The sequence below is a fragment of the Pteropus vampyrus genome, unplaced genomic scaffold (assembly GCF_000151845.1).
Source record: "Pteropus vampyrus isolate Shadow unplaced genomic scaffold, Pvam_2.0 Scaffold332, whole genome shotgun sequence".
NCBI classification, from domain to species: domain Eukaryota; kingdom Metazoa; phylum Chordata; class Mammalia; order Chiroptera; family Pteropodidae; genus Pteropus; species Pteropus vampyrus.
The window spans coordinates 887,081-906,249 of record NW_011889113.1 but is presented as its reverse complement, the minus strand read 5'-3'; the positions used below and the strand labels follow the sequence as shown (position 1 = coordinate 906,249).

General features: G+C 36.2%; 1 protein-coding gene across 2 annotated transcripts; it reads left to right on the top strand.

Annotated features, from left to right (window-relative positions):
* The first annotated feature begins 610 nt into the window (after window positions 1–610).
* FBXL3 (F-box and leucine rich repeat protein 3) lies at window positions 611–18,616 on the top strand. Of its 2 annotated transcripts, none has more exons than XM_011378149.2 (5): window positions 611–945; window positions 4,973–5,321; window positions 7,770–7,892; window positions 9,442–9,613; window positions 16,150–18,616. In XM_011378149.2, the coding sequence occupies exons 2-5, from the start codon at window positions 4,974–4,976 to the stop codon at window positions 16,791–16,793; spliced, it is 1,287 nt and encodes a 428-aa protein (XP_011376451.1). In that variant the 5' UTR covers window positions 611–945; window position 4,973; the 3' UTR covers window positions 16,794–18,616. The 2 variants fall into 2 exon arrangements, with proteins under 2 accessions (XP_011376451.1, XP_023377887.1); XM_023522119.1 differs by lacking the exon at window positions 611–945 and adding an exon at window positions 1,171–1,308.
* Window positions 18,617–19,169: the final 553 nt, after the last annotated feature.

Here is a 19,169-nt window from a genome sequence, read left to right as displayed (position 1 = left end):
ATTTGGGTTTCTGAAAGCTATTTATAAATTTCAGGAAACTATCCAGTAAAGGCAGTTTTTAAAAAGTATTAACTCTGAAGATTAAAAAATCGTTTTTAGAAAAATATGAAAACGCATTTTAAATATAAAATTGTAGATAATCCCAGCTTTTAACACTGTCACTATTCTGGTTTATGTACATTCTAGGGTTCCACCGCACAGGCGTGGCCATGCGCGGAGGTGTGTCAGCGGCCCGCCTCTGCTGTTAATCCTGTTAAGAACCAGCTGGTGCTGGGCGCCCCGGAGACACTCCCTCCTTTCTTCTTTCTCCTCCACCTCCCTAAACTTTCCAGTTTCAACCGCACATAGCCCCTCGGACATCTAGTTAGCTCGAGCCCGCCCACTTCGGCTTCGAAACGAAAACTCTCCCCCGCAGCTGCAGTCACGCCTGGAGGAGGGAGGCGGCCGACCGCCCGGGAAGCCGCCAGCGGCGCGGCGCGGGGCGCGCTCCCGCGTGGGCGCGGCCCACTCGCGTCCTGTGCGCGCGCGCCGCGCCGGGCACGCGCCCGCCCCCCTCAGGCGGAGACGCGTCGGGCAAAGCGCGCGGCCGCGGCCCTCCGGCGCCATTTTGGAGTCGGTGTCGGGGCCGAGGCGCAAGCAGTCTCCGCGGTGGCGGTAGCTCGTTGCGGTGGCATCGCCCAGTGCCGAGGGGTCCCGGAAGAAGGACGCGGACGGCGCGGGACTGAGAAAGGAGGCTTCTCCCTGCGCAGTCAGAGCCGCAAAGGTGGAGCCGCCTTGGCGCCCGCCGCGGGACCAGAGCCTCGGATGCGGGCGGAGAGCGGGCGGCCGCGGCGGCGGGATTCAGAAGCGCGGGGCCCGGGGGGCCTCATGTGAGAGCCGCGGAAGCAGCCGCTGCCGTCCCCGGAGCCCGGGGTGGTCTGTGGAGGAAGCCGCTGCCGGCCGCAGGTAACAGCGGAGGGCAGAGCCAGAACCCCGCGGCGACGGCGGGACCAGGGAGGGTCCGCCGACGTGGGTGGGCGGCGGGCGGGCGTGGGCCGCCCCTCGGGAGCAGCGGGCGGGGCGCGGCGCCCAGACCTTGGAGCCCGCTTGGGGGCGTTCCCCCGCTGGCTGGCTTCAAAACATGACAACAAGGCGTGGCGCGTGTACGGCGGCCCGGTGCAGCCTCTCCGCGACACTGCTGCGTCGCGGCTGTCGCCCGGCTTTATTACCCTCGGCAGGGATTGATGACAGGCTCTTCCCAGAGTGGGCTACACCCCTGTTTGTAGCTCGAAAAAAGTGGAGCGTTAAGATGTCAAACCGACTGCCCAGGTAAGGCGCAAGAGAAATGTCAGGGAAAGCCAGTCTGTACAGGTGGCGCAGGAGGAGGGGACACCGGGCCGCGTAGCTAAGTGGAAAACTTGGTCAACTTGGGATGAGCAGCTTTGCGCCTGTTTTTAGCGTGAGATGCCGCTTCAGGTGGGTTGGCAGACAGAGATCAGGAAGCAGTCTCTTAAATAATTGGTCTGCATGTTTGAGCTAAGAAGTGAGAGTACTGTTAACTTGTTGCTCATGATGTCCAGTTGAATGGCCCAGATCTTTTAATTAGTCGTCTTTTATACCATCTTTGAAATATTTATGAAAATTCCATCGACTCCCAGTTATCTAGATGACCAGTAGACAAATTTTCACAATTACTCTTTCTCTAACCTTTTAGTTCTGAGCGTTAATATCTTTCCACTGGTTTATTCTTGTATTCCAGCCAAAAAATGCATATTAATTTTGATATTAGGCAAAGCAGAACATAAATAGAAAGGAAATGTGATGCCACAACAGGCTTTTTATAGCTAAATACATATGGGCTTCAAAAATGCCACAAGCCCAGTGTGCTAAAAGTGCCTAATACAATGAGGGACACACAGCTAGGTGTTCTCTTCCGCCCTCCATCTGACAGAAGTGTGACTGCTCTTTTCACAGTGTGCGGAAATGTTGAGTTCAGTAACTCCCTGTGCTGCTCAACTAATCTGTAGTTTTTTCTCATTTGTTTGCTTTTTGGTCTTTCATAGTAATATTTCCTCACCAAATACTCTAGTGGCCTAAGTTGCATCAATTATTTTTGAGTCCTGGAAAAGCTACATTTTGAAATTGACCTGCTGGAGCCTTGAAGAGACCTGGTTTTGGTACTCTACAAAATCTTGTTGCTATTTATTGTCCAGCTGCTTTCTCTGCACTCCTGTTCAAATATTATTGGTGTTTCACTTTGTCTAAAAGCAGGAGATAGCCCACGGATGTAAATTTTTTGCTGACTGGTGGATGCTTTGAATTCTTTAGTTTTCTATACAGTAGAGCTTCATGTGTAAGTAGATCTAATAAAATACTTTGAAAAGCAGTGCAATTTTTTGCATAGACAAAAGATCATTTTGGAAAAAATTTGACATTTAAAAATTTTATTAGATGTCCACTGTGTGATCTGTTATTTACATGCTCAAATGAGGGTAATACAGAGACCATTTTTATTGGCATTTGGGCTTAGAGTTTTTCCATTGCTTAATATTCTATGATTCTGATGTTTAAGTCCTGTGTGACAATTTACAGTCTGTTTGGCTATTCATAATCTAGCAAGTGCTTACAATATTCTATGATGATCATTTACTGTTTTACATTTAGACAGAGATACTATTTCCTCATTGTTGCATACTTCTTTTTAATATGTCAATCTTTTTATCCCCTCATCTTAGAAAAGTATTGAAATATACTTTATTTAAAACAGGACTGTAATAGACAAAAGATAGTATCTATTGTTAGGATCAGCAAAGTATTATCAAAGATAATTGTGTGAATAAGACTCATTTTTGTTTATATGTTCATATACTCTAAGAGGAATCATTTTATCTTAAGTTGAATAGTTCTGGTTTTAGAAGATTTTTCTCGGGAACAGGCAATCAATATTTTATAATGAGTAGAAATTATAAAGATAGCTTCATTTCTTTTTTGAATCTCTGTATCTCAAAATTCTGAAGAGTTTTAGATAGTCAGAAGATAAATTATAAGCCCTAGGTAGCAAATTCTTTGTTCTTTGACCCAAATTTTATATGCTAAAATTAAAGTAAGCCTTCAGGATAAGTTAAAGCAGAAAAATGGGTCATAATGACAGTGTTATCTTAACCTCTAGTGGGACATTATTACTAGGAGAGATTTTTTATATTAAAGATTACGTTGTAGATTATACTACCTGTTCCCTAAACGTTTTTTAAAATGCAGTCAAAGATTCACACATAAGTTTCAGCCTCCATGAAACTACCCTTTTGCCATCACTTCTGTTTTTCTCATTTTTCCCTTTCTCTCCCCCTGACAATAGGATATACATCATATACTTCATTTAACTCGTATAGCTGGAAGTAGGAGCAATGAGGAAAAGGCAGTTTATTACACATGTGTTAAGACCTCCTGGTTTGATTTTAATGGCATAAAAGACCAGGGTTTTTTGCCATTGTTTCCCTCCAGCTCCTAATCCTTTTCCACAAATTTTGCTAGCTACTGGATAGAGAATCTACAGAGACATATTTGGTTAAGAGTCATATATATGCACATCCTTCATCCCACACATGAATCAGAAATTCTTATATGCTGATATGCTGGAAGAGAGTCGGAGTTACAAGTGATAGATACTTTTCAAAAGTTGTGACTCTAAATCCAAACCACCACCATTCCAGACTGTTAGAAAACTATTGCAGGCTCTAAACTAAATAGAGGTACTAGTGAGTGGTTTGAAGTTACTCTGTTCAGTTAAGAGCCTGCAATACCTATTTTTACAAATAACAGATTAAAACAAGACCTTTTTACCTGATCACAGTGTAAGTCATTGACATTAAAAGAAATGTATAAAACACAGGGGCATATTGGCAAAAATTTAAAAATTCACCTGTAATTCCACTGTTACAATCCCACTGTTATTAATATGCTATAATCCCACTCACTGTTATAGTTACTATATTAATGTGGTAAATCTACTTCCAGTGTGTATTTCTTACACATAAGCATGTGTTCTTGCACTCACACTTCATTTTAAAACAAAAATTAGTTCATTTTTACTATTTTTACTGTTTTACACTTTAATGTCTTTAATACTGTACTCTTTTACTATACCTAAGTTCAGTAGTTTTCTATCTCCTTTCAAAAGCCCTGGTACTATTTAATTCCTCACAGGAACCCTATGTGTTAATTTGTTCAAGGTCACATACCAGTTAGAAGTAGAGCCAGGATTCAAATCCAGGGAGCTTGATTCCAGAGCCCATTCTCTAATACAAATGCATGTAATGAACATACCTATCATTCAGAAATACAGCTTGGGGAAAACATTGCAACAGTAAGTGACATGTTGGAAGAAGAAACCACATTCCAGGCCAAATAATGCATAATAGGGATGAGTTTGCCTATTTTTAGCAGAGATTGGGTCTGACAGTAACACATATCATAAACTGTTCAATATGGAAAGATGTATTGGCTAATTTAGATCCTCGCTGGAGGTTTCTGGGACTTTGGTCTGTCACGAATTCAAGAACTCAAATATAGCAGGTATCCTTAGATGATTTTTAAGAAACTTTTAGAAAGTGTCACTATAGGTATATTCTCTTTTATATTCCTTTTGGTTGACTACAACTTTTTTTTTATAATTACTCTTCCGTTTTGTCAACTACAACTTTTGAAGTATAAATTCTTGCTTTAGTTTCAAAATCATAACACTCTTTCCCCAAGTAGTACAGTATAAATACAAATGTTTAAAAACACCTGTATAGAATTTGTAAAATGACATTTGGTCTACACTGTCATTTTTCATTACATTTTGTTTTGATATTCTCCTGGAATTACTGTTCCAGTTCTTTCTGCATATTTGTGTTTGTATTTATAAATACATAAATACACAGTGACAGAAGAATGAATTTTGGATTTCTATTCAGAAGTTAAGTATGAAAAAATTATGCATTTTTCCGAATAGGATGAAACGAGGAGGAAGAGATAGTGACCATAATTCATCAGAAGAAGGTACTGCAGAGAAATCCAAGAAATTGAGGACTACAAATGAACAGTCTCAGACTTGTGACTGGGGTAATCTCCTTCAGGACATTATCCTCCACATATTTAAGTATCTGCCTCTTCTTGATCGGGCTCATGCTTCACAAGTTTGCCGAAACTGGAATCAGGTATTTCATATGCCTGATTTATGGAGATGTTTTGAATTTGAACTGAATCAACCAGCTACATCTTATTTGAAAGCTACACATCCAGAGCTGATCAAACAGATTATTAAAAGACATTCAAACCATCTACAGTATGTCAGCTTCAAGGTAATACTTTAAATCCTTCTTTTAAAATAAAATGTATTTAGTGGCTTTTATATCCTAAATCAATACATCTTTTCATGTATTTGAAATGTTGCCTTTTTGGGGAAAGTGCTTAAAGATTTAGAATTATCTTGTACCTCTAAAGCTGTCACAAATAATTATATTTGAGCTCAATTACTCCATTTTATTATAATTATTAAAGTCTTCAAGGAGTAGGAGCAGTAAGCACAAATCTTTGACCAAAGCTGTCAGTCACATTGAATTATTGCAAACAATTTGAGGAAAAAGAAATATAAAAAATTTTTAATATGGAGATTATAATTGACTAAAATTTGTTATTTCTATCTGATGGAGACTGAGTTTGCTTATTAATTGTAAAAGGTTTAGATAAATATATTTTAGAGAGAGAAAAACGTAGATGGAAGAATGCCAAAGAGAACTGTTCCTTTCTTTTCATTGCTGGAAGGAGCATATTGGAAATTATTCAGTGACGAAACAAATGAAGTGGCTTTTTGAGATGTCCAGAATAGTTTAAGGAATCGCAGTGGTTTGTATGAGTACAGAGGCTTGTAGTGTTTTGTTTAGGGGATGACTAATGGAATATGGGTACGTTTATTAAATTCTTAACACCCTTGATAATTGTTGGAAAGTAATGCATGAATACTGATATGCTTATATCTAGCACTTGTTATACAGGTCAGATTAAATCTAGATAAAGCAATGATTTTTAACCCAGAGTTCCTTACGAAAACTAAAGTCTTCACAAAAATGTCATTCCTTCTTAGATGGAGATTACCTGCTTATTCACCCAGATATATCCAGGAGGAGAGACCTGGTGATGGGAATGATTAGGCCTCCTTCCCAGAAAAATGCGTAAAGATATTTAGGCCACTCGGAGTAGGATTGCTAGGTTTAGTAAATAAAAATAGAGGCTGCCTAGTTAAATTTGATTTCAGTTAATAAACAAATAATTTAGTATAAATATGTCCTATGCATTATTTGGGACATACTTAATACTCATTTAATTAGATGCCCTGTATGTTATCTGACAGCCCTAACGAGGAGCAAAGGTGTGGGAATGGTAGGAGACTCAAACAAAAATTCAGGAACTCTTCATATGTTGTTTCTCCCCTTCCTCTCCGTGACGAAACCTGAACAGCCTTCCCTTTGTTTTGTCATCTTTGAGTTGTCTTAAGTGTTCTAATGGTAAATCCTATAAAAAGATGAGTATAATATGTTAATCTCATAGGCCTAAAGACGAGTTCTATCCAGTGTCTTGGTGGGCCAATGTTAATCTTTTATAGCCCTATGACAAAATTCAGCTATGTCCCACTTGTCTAACCGTCATAAAACCATTTGTCTTATATGTAGGCGTTTTTATTATTTTGTTTCTTTTGCTGAAGAAATAATTTCTGATTTACAAAAAGAACCACATCACAGGATTCTTTTGAGCTCTCCTGATAATATTTGTATTTAATTTATCACTACGATAGGCTAAAGAGGCTTTTAGTCAGTTATTAGTGACGGATAACGGTGATTGTCAAACTTTGTGTGCATCAAAACCACCTCGAGCTCTTGTTGAGACAAAGATTGCTGGGTCCCACCAACAGAGTTTCTGATTCACATGGTTTGGGTTGGGCATGCGAGTTAGCGTTTCTAACAAGTTCCAAGGTCATTTTGATGCTGCTGGTCCAGGGACCACAGTATGAGAACCACTGATGTGGCAAAACTTAGCCAAAGAATAATTTATAAACAGCTCTGAAACTTTAATATAAAGCAGTACATCAGTTTTACAACCAGATCTTCAGGACGTTTTTGGCTTATACATCAATCTGGAAATAAAAGTAGTGATACTACTTTTAATTATTCTAAGATGCCTTTTAGCCCAGAGAACAACTTCCTTTTTGATAAAAGAGTTTCTTATATCTTTCTTATATCCTTGAGTATTTTGGCCATATTACCCTTCTCCCAGGAAACATCTATGCAGAAGAGTGTGTAAGAGCTGCTACTTCTCATTTGATTCTTGTTTTTATGACTGACTGGTTGGAGGCTCTCATTTTACTTCACATTCATATTTCCATTAATAACATTAATGCTAAAGCTCAGGTTTTGATTCAGTTAAACCTTCTGTTACACATTCTGATGTCTTAAAACATTTGTACCGTAGACACTGTATTTGTATGTATAATTGGCTCCACTACCAAATATATAATTATTTTTCAAAGATAAATCCATGCATTTCATTAGGTTATGTAGTCAGTTTGGAATAAAACAACTTAAAAGCCAAGTCTTTTCATTATATATCTTATAACAAAAGTTAAGTCTTGACAGTTGTCCTAATAATATTCAGGAGTAATAGTGCCGTAAACTAATAACTACATTTCTTGCTTTTGTAAAGTTACGATATGCACAGAGATAAATATATGGATAAAGGATGTTTTCTTTTTAAAGGTGGACAGCAGCAAAGAATCAGCTGAAGCAGCTTGTGATATATTATCGCAGCTTGTGAATTGCTCTTTAAAAACACTTGGACTTATTTCAACTGCTCGGCCAAGTTTTATGGATTTACCAAAGGTATCTTGCTGGTTTTGTTTTCTTAGGTGTTACTGAGAAATCCATCAAAACCCTACCCTTTTCTTATACTGACTGTGGCGTGTAAGTAAAGTAGTATATTTAATGGAACACCAGTTACTATTTAGAATGTTAGACAGTAGGGTTTTTTTTTTTAACCTTTTCTTTTTCTTATCCTTTTTTTTTTAACCTTTTCTTTTTTCTTATCCTTCAACCTTCATGGTTAAGGTTGAAGAGTGAGTTGAATTTGCAGAGACTTCTATAGAAAGTACTAAGAGAGACAGAACTGAGAAGCAAGCTTATTAGAAAAAAAAGAGGTATACAGATGCTTCTTTTTGGATCTTTAGAGCAGACTGGTGAAATTATAATCAAAGAAAAGTAGACCCTTGAACAATATAGGGGTTAGGGGCAAGCAGTCAAAAATCCAGATGTAACTACAGTTGGCCCTTAGCATATGCATCTTCCCAATTGTGGATCAAGTATAGTTGACCCACGAACAGTATGAGTTTGAGCTGCATGGGTCCACTTATACCCAGATTTTTCAGTTTTTTTTATTTCAGTTGAAAAAAACTCATGTATAAGTGGACACACACAGTTCAAACCTGTGTTGTTCACGGGTCAGCTGTACTTTCTTGGCTATTAGCCTGCCCTCATCTCTTTCCACTGATGTAGTGAATTTATGAAGCTAGGTGGAGGATGAGGTGCTATGTAGAGGAATGTGTGGTAGCATGTATTGGCTTCTCTTTCCTTACTTTCCTGGATTCTTTGTCCATTGGTTTGGATTCTTAGTTCTTATTCAGAGTCACATACTTTGACCATGCTTTAATTCCTGTTTCCCTGTAGTGGCTCCTTTAGGTCAGATTCTGTGTCCAAATGATACTTAGTAAATATATAATAAATGGAATGATATTAATTGGTACATTTGTAGAAGAAAATACATTGAAATAAAATAGGTTTGAAAATATTTAACATTTAAAGTTTTAAATTTGGAATTTTATTAAGATATGATTATTATTTTAGAATAAAATTTTATATGAGTTTCCATATTTCAAATGAGTCATAGCTTTTGAGTTGGTTGACTTATTTTAATTTTTAATCATTATGCTAATAGTTACTACTATTTTAATGGTCATTACTGTCACATCAAAAAATAATGTAATTCAGTGTTACAAAATGCCAGAGTAGTAATATGAAGTGTCTGAGAGGTAAGCTCATCCTGGATTCTAGAATTTCTTTTTCCTTAACCAGTGATTGTGTGATTTAGTGATTTAGAGACATATCCTGAGTCTTGAAGTCTTATTTTTCTCCCACAGGTAAAAAGGCTCTTCTTAAATATGGCAGATAGTCAGCTCTTTTTATTTTACCATATTCCCCAAGAACAGAGTGAAGAGGATGCTCCCCTAAACCAATTATGAAATACATCATTGGAGTTCAAATGAACTATATGTGTATTATATGACAGTTCCTTAATTCTCATTTGTAAGAACTGAAACAATGTTTTATTTATTTGTTTGTTTGTTTGTTTGTTTATTTATTTATTTTTGCTTTTCAGTCTCACTTTATCTCTGCACTGACAGTTGTGTTTGTAAACTCCAAGTCCTTGTCCTCGCTTAAGATTGATGATACCCCAGTAGATGATCCATCCCTCAAAGTACTAGTGGCCAACAATAGTGACACGCTCAAACTGCTAAAAATGAGCAGCTGTCCTCACGTCTCTCCAGCAGGTATGTTGTATTTTTGCCAGATAACATTTTAGTAAAATGTATCGATGTGTTAATCAAATTAAGAAAAACTATAATCATTACCCTTAAAGGTGGGTTAATATGATTACTTCATTTCTTTTGCATAAAAATATTTTTAATGTCAATACAATAGCATAAATTCTGTAGCATCGACACTTCCAACTTATTTTCTAATCATCTTATTTTGCAATTTGTGTCCAACCTGTGCTAGAAAATGAATAAAAAAATAAAAATATAATATGAGGTCTGCCTGAGGTGCCCCTTAGGTAAAACAGAATTTTCTCTAATTGTAGTTGAACTAACGATAGATTTTAAGTCAGCACAATATCATAATTGCTTTTCTTCTCACTATGGAGAGGGAAAAGCATTGTGCTGAAGTTGTTGCCTTACATTTTGCAAGATAATTTTTGTAAGTTGAATTTTGGGACTAAGGCTCATCAAATGGAGGAATAGCATTATAAAAGCTCTTTATAACTTATCTTGTGTAGATTTTTTTAAATATTCTGTATTATTCAGTTTAAAATCATTTAAATTCCCAATGGTTTGTAGCGTAAGTATAAACCCATACTTTATATTACTCTCTCATGCTTTACTCCTGACTCATCTCCCACTATTGATTTTCCTCCCATTCTTTTAGCTGCGTTATTTGGGAAACTTGTTTTTCAGTGAGAGTGTTAAATCTTTGAGCTCTTTACAGAACACTTCTTGCCATAACTAAAGCCTGGCTTTCCTCCAAGAAAATGATTCCCTCTTGGAGGTTACTTGCTCATTCTCCTGTCTCCCACGTGAAGGATCTTGGTGATGGGAATGGCTAGGTCTCTTGCAATACAGTCAGCCCTCCACATTCCATGGGTTCAGCATCTATGGATTCAAGCAACCATGGATTGAAAATATTCAGAAAAAATGTTATGTTGTTGCCGACGTGTACTATGTAGTTAGGCCTATGATGGGTATATCTGTACTAAACATGAACAGACTTTTTCTTGTCATTATTCCTAAACAATGCAGTATAATAACTATTTACATAGCATTTAGATTGTATTGAGTATTATCAGTAGTCTAGAGAAGGTTTAAACTACATGGGAGGATGTGCATGGGTTATAAGCGAATACCATTTCATGTTATATAAGGGACTTGAGCATCTGTGGATTTTGGTATCTGTGTAGGGCTGGCGCGTGTGCGTGCGTGTGTGTGTGTCCTGGAACCAGTCCCCCAGAGATACCAAGAGATGACTGTATTTTCCTAGCTGTTTTTGCCACTTCTAGATTATCACTAATGATGATAATCTAAATGAAGAAGAATGGGTTTTGGCAGTTACTTCTGTATGTAATCTTGGTCATCTTTTACTATCTACTGTATGTATAGGTTTGCTATGAGAGTAAGGTTCATACTTTATAGCTTCATAATGTACAAGGTCCTTTGTACCCTGACCTCTACCTCTTTAACTATATTTGCTACTCATATGCAGCTCTTACTTGAGCCCTATGTAACTACAGTTCTCTGTACTTTGTGTGTTGTCAGTACGTTGTATCTTGTGGATTACCTCTTTCTGTTTCCACTTCATCTAGATAACTCCAGCTTTCAAAATTCAGCTCAGGTGTTGCAGTTTTATTCCTGTTTCCTCTTGCTCTCTGGTTTGGATACCCTACCTATTGTTTCCATAGTACTGTGAACATAACTTGTAGCACTTACCACACTGAACTGTATGAGAGCCTTGCATCTCTGGTTACTCTGTGAGACTGAACTCATTATTCTCTTTATCCTAGTACAGCCCATGTTCATTTGTTTTTTATTAAATGTACGTGTCAGTTCCGATAGTATACTATATGCTTGCTTGATCTGACCTAATAACTTTTGGATTAGTTGTCGAGGAAGGGAAAGGAAGAGAAAGAGCATTTTTATGAGACTTCTTAATTTAAGAGTATAATTATAGAGGACTTCAATTTAAAATGAACATATTTGCCTATTTTCTTTCTATCTATATTTTGCACATTTGGACATTTTCTCTAAGTTGAAATTAAGGGCTATTTTCTATTCTTTCTTCATTGAACATCTTATCAAACTTTTTCTGCATTTCATATCCTTATCATTGTTACTGGATCTCTAGGCATCATTTGACACTTGTGTCTATTGCCTCTTTGATATCATACTCTTGATTTTTTCTTTCCTCTCTGATTTTTCCTACTGTCTAATCTGCTGGTTTTTCTTTTCGTTACTTAAATTTTGATGCTTCACCGTGTTCTGTATTGGGTCCTTTTTTGTTTTTTTTATGGGCTATGTCATCATCTATGGCTTCAGTTTACATTCTGTATATTAATACCTCCAACTTTTGATGTCTCTGAGACTCCAGAGCTGTGTATTGAGCTACCAAAGGCCCAGTGCCTCTAGAATGTCACACTGGTACTTCAAACTAATGATCTTCCTTTCCCCCTTTCCATATCTCTTGCCTTTTACTAATTTAGTGAATGGCATCATCCATCTGGTTGTCAGGGACCTGATAGACATCTTTGTTCTATGTTTCTGTAGTCAGAGAGGTCTAGTGACTGTGTCACTGAAATATGCCTCAAATTTCTATGGTACCATAGAATAAATATGTGTGTTGTCATCTCTAACCCCTCTCCCCCACCACCTCATTAATATGCTGAAGCCCTAATCCCCAGTGGGTTGGTATTTGGAGGTGTGTTAGGAGGTAATTAGGTCCTGATGGTGGGGCCTTCATAAATGGGATTAGTGCCCTTATAAGAAGGGACAGGAGAGATGATTTCTCTTTCTACCATGTGAAGACACAGTGAGAAGGTGGCCATCTACAAATCATGAAGAGATCTGGCCTCACCCAAACCTGACCATGCTGTCACCCTGATTTTGGACTTCCAGCCTTCAGAACTATAAAAAGTAACTGTTTGTTGTTCAAGCCCCCCAGTCTATGGTATTCTGTTAAGTAGCCCAAACTGACTAAGACACAGTATCTTTCTTCATCTCCTTTCTTACTGCTCTAGTCCAGGCCCCTACAATCTGTGCTATAACCTCTTAATTGATTTTCTAACTTGCAGCCTGGCTCTTCTCTAATCTGATTTCTGTGCTACAGCCAGATCTTTCTAAAATATAAATCTGATTTTGTCCCCTCCATTTTCCTTCAAAACTTCTCACTATGCTTTAGACAAGATTCATACTCCTTACTGAGGCTGACAAGGTCCTGTATGATCTGGTCCTTGCTTATCTATTGGGCTTCATTTTTTAAGATGTTCTCTTACTTGGGTACTGTGTGTTGAGGTCCCGTCAGTTCTTCGAATGCTTGCATTTTCTTCCATGTCTGGATGTTCATACGGGAAATAACATTCACTTTCCTTCTCCACTCACCTTTTGCCCTGCTTGATCCTTCTAATTCTGTAGGTCTCATTGTGTTAGTTCAGAAAATTTTCCCTGATTCCCCTGTGACTCCTACAGCATTCTCGTTTAATTATCTGCTGTCTTTTCTTAGGATGTTTTGTTCCTGTTGTATTTTTCCATCCTAGCACCAGTACTTGACAAATAAGACATTCATTATCAGCTGAACTAATGAACATTAGTTACTTAGTATTCTATCTTGCTGGTAAGCCAACATTTGCCTTATCTTTTAAGATTGGACATTTAACTTGTTTCTACATTTCTGCTGATTATTAAAATGAACCTTTTTGGCACATAGCAATTTATTTCTCTTAGTTTCTTCCTAAAGACAAATTATTAAGAAGTTGAAGAACTAGGTCAAAGGGTCTGGATCCTTTTTAAGCTTCTTGCTGTGTTTTTTTTCCCAAGTGAGTTGTATGAATTTATAATTCCACCAACAGTGGATTTCTATACCAGTTTCGTAACAGCTTTATTATGATATAATTCATATACAGCTTACAATTTGTTGGCTTTTAGCATATTGACTTAGTGCATCTATTATTAGAATCAATTTTAAAACATTTTTATTATCCCCAAAAGAAGCCACATACTTCTTAGCTGTCACCACCCCCTCCTAACCTTCATCCCAACGAGGCAGCTGCTAATCTACTTTCTATCTCTATAGATGTGCCTATTCTGGACATTTCATATACATGGAATCACACTCTCTGTGGTCCTTTGTGACTGGCTTTTTTCACTTATTGTGATTTTCAGGGTTCATCCATATTGTAGCATGTATCAGTATTTCATTTATTTTTATTGTCAAATATGCCATTGTGTGCATATGCCACATTTATTTTTTGATCAGCTGGTGGATATTTGGGTTTTTTCCATCTTTTGACTTATGAATAATGCTGTGAGAATTCATATACAAGTTTTTGTATGGACATATGGTTTAATTTCTCTTGGGTATATACCTAGCAGTGGAATTGCTGAATCATAGTACCTGTTTAACTATTTGAGGAACTGCCAGACTTTTCCAAAGCAGCTACACTATTTTACCTTTCTACTAGCAGTGTATGAAGATTCCAGTTTTTCCACATCTTCACCAACACTTGTTATGTCTTTTTGATTATAGCTATCTTAATGGTTGTGAACTGGTATCTCATTGTGGTTTTGTTTTGTCTTTTCATATGCTATTGATCATTTTTATATCTTCTTTGGAGAGATGTGTATTCAGATCCTTTGCCTATGTTTTAATTAGGTAATTTGTCTTTTTATTATTGAGGTGTAACAGTTTAACAGTTTTATCTTTGTCACTATTTTGTGTTAAGTATAAGTAAACACTTATAACTATATGTATTAGTTTTTATTGCTGCATAACAACTACAAATTTAGCAGCTTAAACCAACATCAACTTATTAGCACCATAGTTCTGTTGGTCAGAGCTATAGCTATGGCTCAGCTGGCTTCTCTCCTTAGCCAGAGAAGGTCTGACTCTCTGAGTTCCTTTTCTGCAACGAGCCAAAGCAAAATCGGTTTTGCAAGGTTTCATGCAATTATATTAGGACCACCTGTATAATCTTATTTTAAACCTAATTGTGCCATGTAACATATCAAAATCAAGGGAGTGCTATTAACATTCACAGGTTCCAGGGATTAGGGTGTGGAATCTTGGGGACCACTTTTAGAACTATGGCTGCCACAACCGTTTTAGTAATTATTAAATGATATCTCAAAGTTTCTTTTATTTGCATCTTTGGTTATCATTTCCTATGTGTTCGTTTTCTTTTTCTACCAGGCTTTATGAGATTGCAAAGAACAGAGCTGTGTTTAGGTTACCTTGGGTGATCAGGGTTTTTTTTAAAGTATGTACATACCTTGTGGAGAACAGAAACTTTGCAGTGGCTGAATGGTGAGGCACAGATGTCTTTTACTCCCTCTTCTGGTGACTCTTATACTGGTGATTCAGTTTCTCTTTTCACTGATTCTATTGCCTACATTATCCTCCCACTGCTACAAAGCTTTCGGCTTACTGGTGGTCTCAGCCTTGTCACTTCTTCAGTAGCAGTTAAGTGCATGAACTTGAGTCACTCATCACTAAGTCTTTGTTTGAATTCCAGCTGTGCTGTCTTTAGCTAGCTGCCTCAATTTCAAAATAGAAATAATACTTTTCTAGATTTTTTTTTATTTGTAGGATAACATATAGTACCTCATATATCATACTTGTATAATAAAAAGTAGAAAATATGATGTGTTTTGTTGTTCCTATCCTTCTTTCTAAACACAAAGAAATAGTTTTAGTGGGTCATTTATCAAGTAGTGTAAAGTGTGTCATCAGGGAAGAGTTCTTAGGCCACTTTGGAGATCAGATATTGTTGACCTTTGGTAAATCATCTGCTGCTTAGGGGTTTGGGGCAGTTTTGAAACATAGTACCCTAAGCATAGGAACCACTTAGGAGGAAACTGCTTTCTGAGTATATTAGAGCTTTAAAAGTCATAATGTATATTTCAATTAATGTGAATTGGGTAGTTATCTTTTGACTTATCTAATGGTATTTTAGTATTTTCCTAGAAATTTGACAAGCTTATTTTATACTATTAGCAGTTAAACTCTGCTCATTTGATAGAAATCTTTTTTCAGATGTTTTATTTAGTTATATAAGTCATGTTTTATATGGTTTTACCTTATTTTTGTTAAGATAGGTTTTGAATTTCAAAACATGTCCTTTGGTGGCTTCTGTTGCAACAACCATGTAATTTTTCTTGCTTAACTTATTAGAGTTTGTAATCAGTTTTTTAAAATATATGACACTACATTACTGGGGTAAACCATAGTCATGCTATATTTTAAAATATTGCTATTAATAATTTATGATTTTTCTGAATTGATATGTGAGCTTCATTTCTTTTTAAGGTATCAGATTTAGAATTAGTCCCATTTTCCTGTAGACAAAATTAGTAATAGATTTTTAAATGTTTGTGACTTAATTTCTACTCCTTCAACCATACAACTAAATTTTAAATTGTATAGCTTTGTGGTAAGGGAAATATGGTGAGATTTTATTGTACTTGTGGTACATGTACTTGGTTAAATTTTTGAACACATGTTAAACTTGTACAGAAATTTGTAAATGGGTCTTTTTTCTTCCAAGGTATCCTTTGTGTGGCTGATCAGTGTCATGGCTTACGTGAACTGGCCCTGAATTACCACTTGTTAAGTGATGAATTGCTGCTTGCTTTATCTTCTGAAAAACACGTTCGATTAGAACATTTGCGCATTGACGTGGTCAGTGAGAATCCTGGACAGACACACTTCCATACTATTCAGAAGAGCAGCTGGGATGCTTTCATCAGACATTCGCCCAAAGTGAACTTAGTGATGTATTTTTTTTTATATGAAGAGGAATTTGATCCATTCTTTCGGTATGAAATACCTGCTACCCATCTTTACTTTGGGAGATCAGTAAGCAAAGATGTACTTGGCCGTGTGGGAATGACATGCCCTAGACTAGTCGAACTGGTAGTGTGTGCTAATGGATTACGGCCACTTGATGAAGAGTTAATTCGCATTGCAGAACGTTGCAAAAATTTGTCAGCTATTGGACTAGGGGAATGCGAAGTCTCATGTAGTGCCTTTGTTGAGTTTGTGAAAATGTGTGGTGGCCGCCTGTCTCAGTTATCCATTATGGAAGAAGTTTTAATTCCTGACCAAAAGTATAGCTTGGAGCAGATTCATTGGGAAGTGTCCAAGCATCTTGGTAGGGTATGGTTTCCAGACATGATGCCCACGTGGTAAAGACCAAATGATGGAGGCATGATGAATAGCACCTTTAAGCATATTGTATTATAATAAAAGTTTATTTCCTGTAGTTCTATTTTGTGGCACAGAAATTTGATATCTGCATTGAATATATAGGATTGTTTATTGGAAGACCTATGGGCCAGTTTTGGTCAGAAAACTTGATCTGTTTCTTTAGCCTAATAGCAATCAAATTGTAGAAAACTTAAAAAAGTTCAAAACTGAAAGTAATAACCTATTATAAAGATTAACGATCTGAAGGAACAAAACCTATATAATATCCAAGTGAGTACTAATAGGTTTTCCAAAATGTTTTGTTGTCTGTGCATTTTTTAAGAATGTATACGACATTTTAGGGTCTTCAGTTATACATACACCTGTTATAAGGTGTTTAATATAGCTCAGGAAAGTGAGCATTTTGTGAGAAAAATGTAGGATATTTCATATCTAATGAAAAAGGTTGGTTTAATGTTCTCAGATGTTACAAAGCTATTTAATGAGGTATATAAATATATGAGTAATCAGAACACTTAGAAAACTGATATGTCACACAGTGGTTATTGTAGAAGGATAATAAACAGCCAAGATGAAATCAAAAGAAAATGAATAGAGGGGAGGCAGTGTTTAACTTTGTATAAACTTTTAAATTTGCTCTATAATCTGCTAAACAATATAAATTCTTTTCGGTGACATGTTACTCTGTGGCACTTGAGGCATCATATGTAAAGTAAGGAATGCTTTACCAGTTCTCCTTGATTTTGTTTCTTTAAGCTAGTTTTGAAATATTATTCAATAATTGAAATAAAAAGCTTATCTATTTAAAAAAGACAAATTGAAATAATTAAAGGTAGAACTTTAAAATATTTAAAAATCGTTTCCATGAAAGAATATTCGTCTCCAGTGAATTTTAATGATGGTTCATTTTTCCATTTTGGAATTAATGTAGTTATGTGAGAAGGATTTTCAAAAATCATAAAAGCACCAATGTACAGTTCAGCATAAGCGGTAAATTTTTTAAAAGGATATATTTAAGTTCATAATCACATTTTTTAGTAAATATTGCTCGGATTGGAAAATTTTACTAGAAAATGTCTGCAGTTTTGTGATTGTTAATTTGGTTAAACCAATATTTTATATTAAATTAGGTAGCATTTTTATTACTTTCATATGAAAAAGGGTAATCCATACATTGTAGAATCTGTAAAAATACTAAGTTTGGGCTACATTTAGTTTTTTTAGATACTATATAAACTTTGATTCTGAGCACTAGTGCTAGTCAGTATTACCCTCCTAAGGGAAATTCAAAGTGATTTACCCCCAATGGAATATGTTAATGCTTCAAACTTTTATAAAGCATTTTAGTAGTTATGGAAGCTTATAGATCTAATCTATTTTTAAAACAGCTTCCTTTCCTAAAAATAAAGGTGACTTTCTACATAATTTATGCTTTTTAAAATTGATGGTATTCTGGCCATCAGTTTTAAGAATGAGAAGAAAAAAGGATGATCCAGATTTGTAAGTTATTATACTATTCCCCCCTTCTTAACGATAGTAAAAAGCTTTGATTGTACAAGAAATTCCTGTGTTAGTGAATGAAGCTTTTTTCCCTTGAACAATTTTGGAAAATGGATTTGACAGTGCATAATCAGTTCTACTAACCAAAGCTTTATTTGGAAATTTACATTTTGTACAAATGGAATTATATAATGCTTAAAATACTTTGTCACTTTATAAGGAAAATGTATAGCACTTAATTTGTTTATACTGTAACCCATGTGTTAAATGCTTTTATCAATTTAAGAATAAAGATAGTTACTAAAGCTGGTGTAGTAGTATAATTTTTTAAAAGTACTCCAATATATGTACTTGATTTTAAAACAAGTTAAACTTACAAATCTGTGGTTTTAGTTTCAAATCTATATTTGATGGATATGTTTAACATTAAACAACGTTTATATTAGAATGGCTTTTTTGAAGATTAGGCAAATGGAACCTATTCTTGAAATAAGCTCTCGTGCCTAAAGTGATAGGAAATTAAAAATTGACTCAAATGTAAATGTATTCTTCAAATGTTACAAAGAAAATGGTTGTTAAAAAGAAAGAATAGGTTCTTTTTACATTTAAAATAAGAATTTATAAAACAGATTACTTAGAAATAGCATTCTTAGGGTCTTTGAACCTAGCTAGCCTTTTGAGAGACAAATGTCTTTATGTAAATCCATACAATCAGAATAGGTTTTAAACTATTGGAATTATTTTCATCGCCTGCCTTAACAGCTTCCATAAAATAACCAGTTTACCTTGGTAATCTGGGCTTTTAAATATTATCAGAAAAAACTGGCATCCAAGATTAAATCAATTTACTGCATTCAG

Bases quoted from the DNA above. Each gene is read 5' to 3' on its own strand.
- FBXL3 (XM_023522119.1), top strand. From the start codon at position 1,289: ATGTCAAACCGACTGCCCAG. The intron at 7,893-9,441 runs GTATCTTGCTGG...TTTGCTTTTCAG, and splicing joins GTTTTATGGATTTACCAAAG to TCTCACTTTATCTCTGCACT. The intron at 9,614-16,149 runs GTATGTTGTATT...TTTTCTTCCAAG, and splicing joins TCCTCACGTCTCTCCAGCAG to GTATCCTTTGTGTGGCTGAT.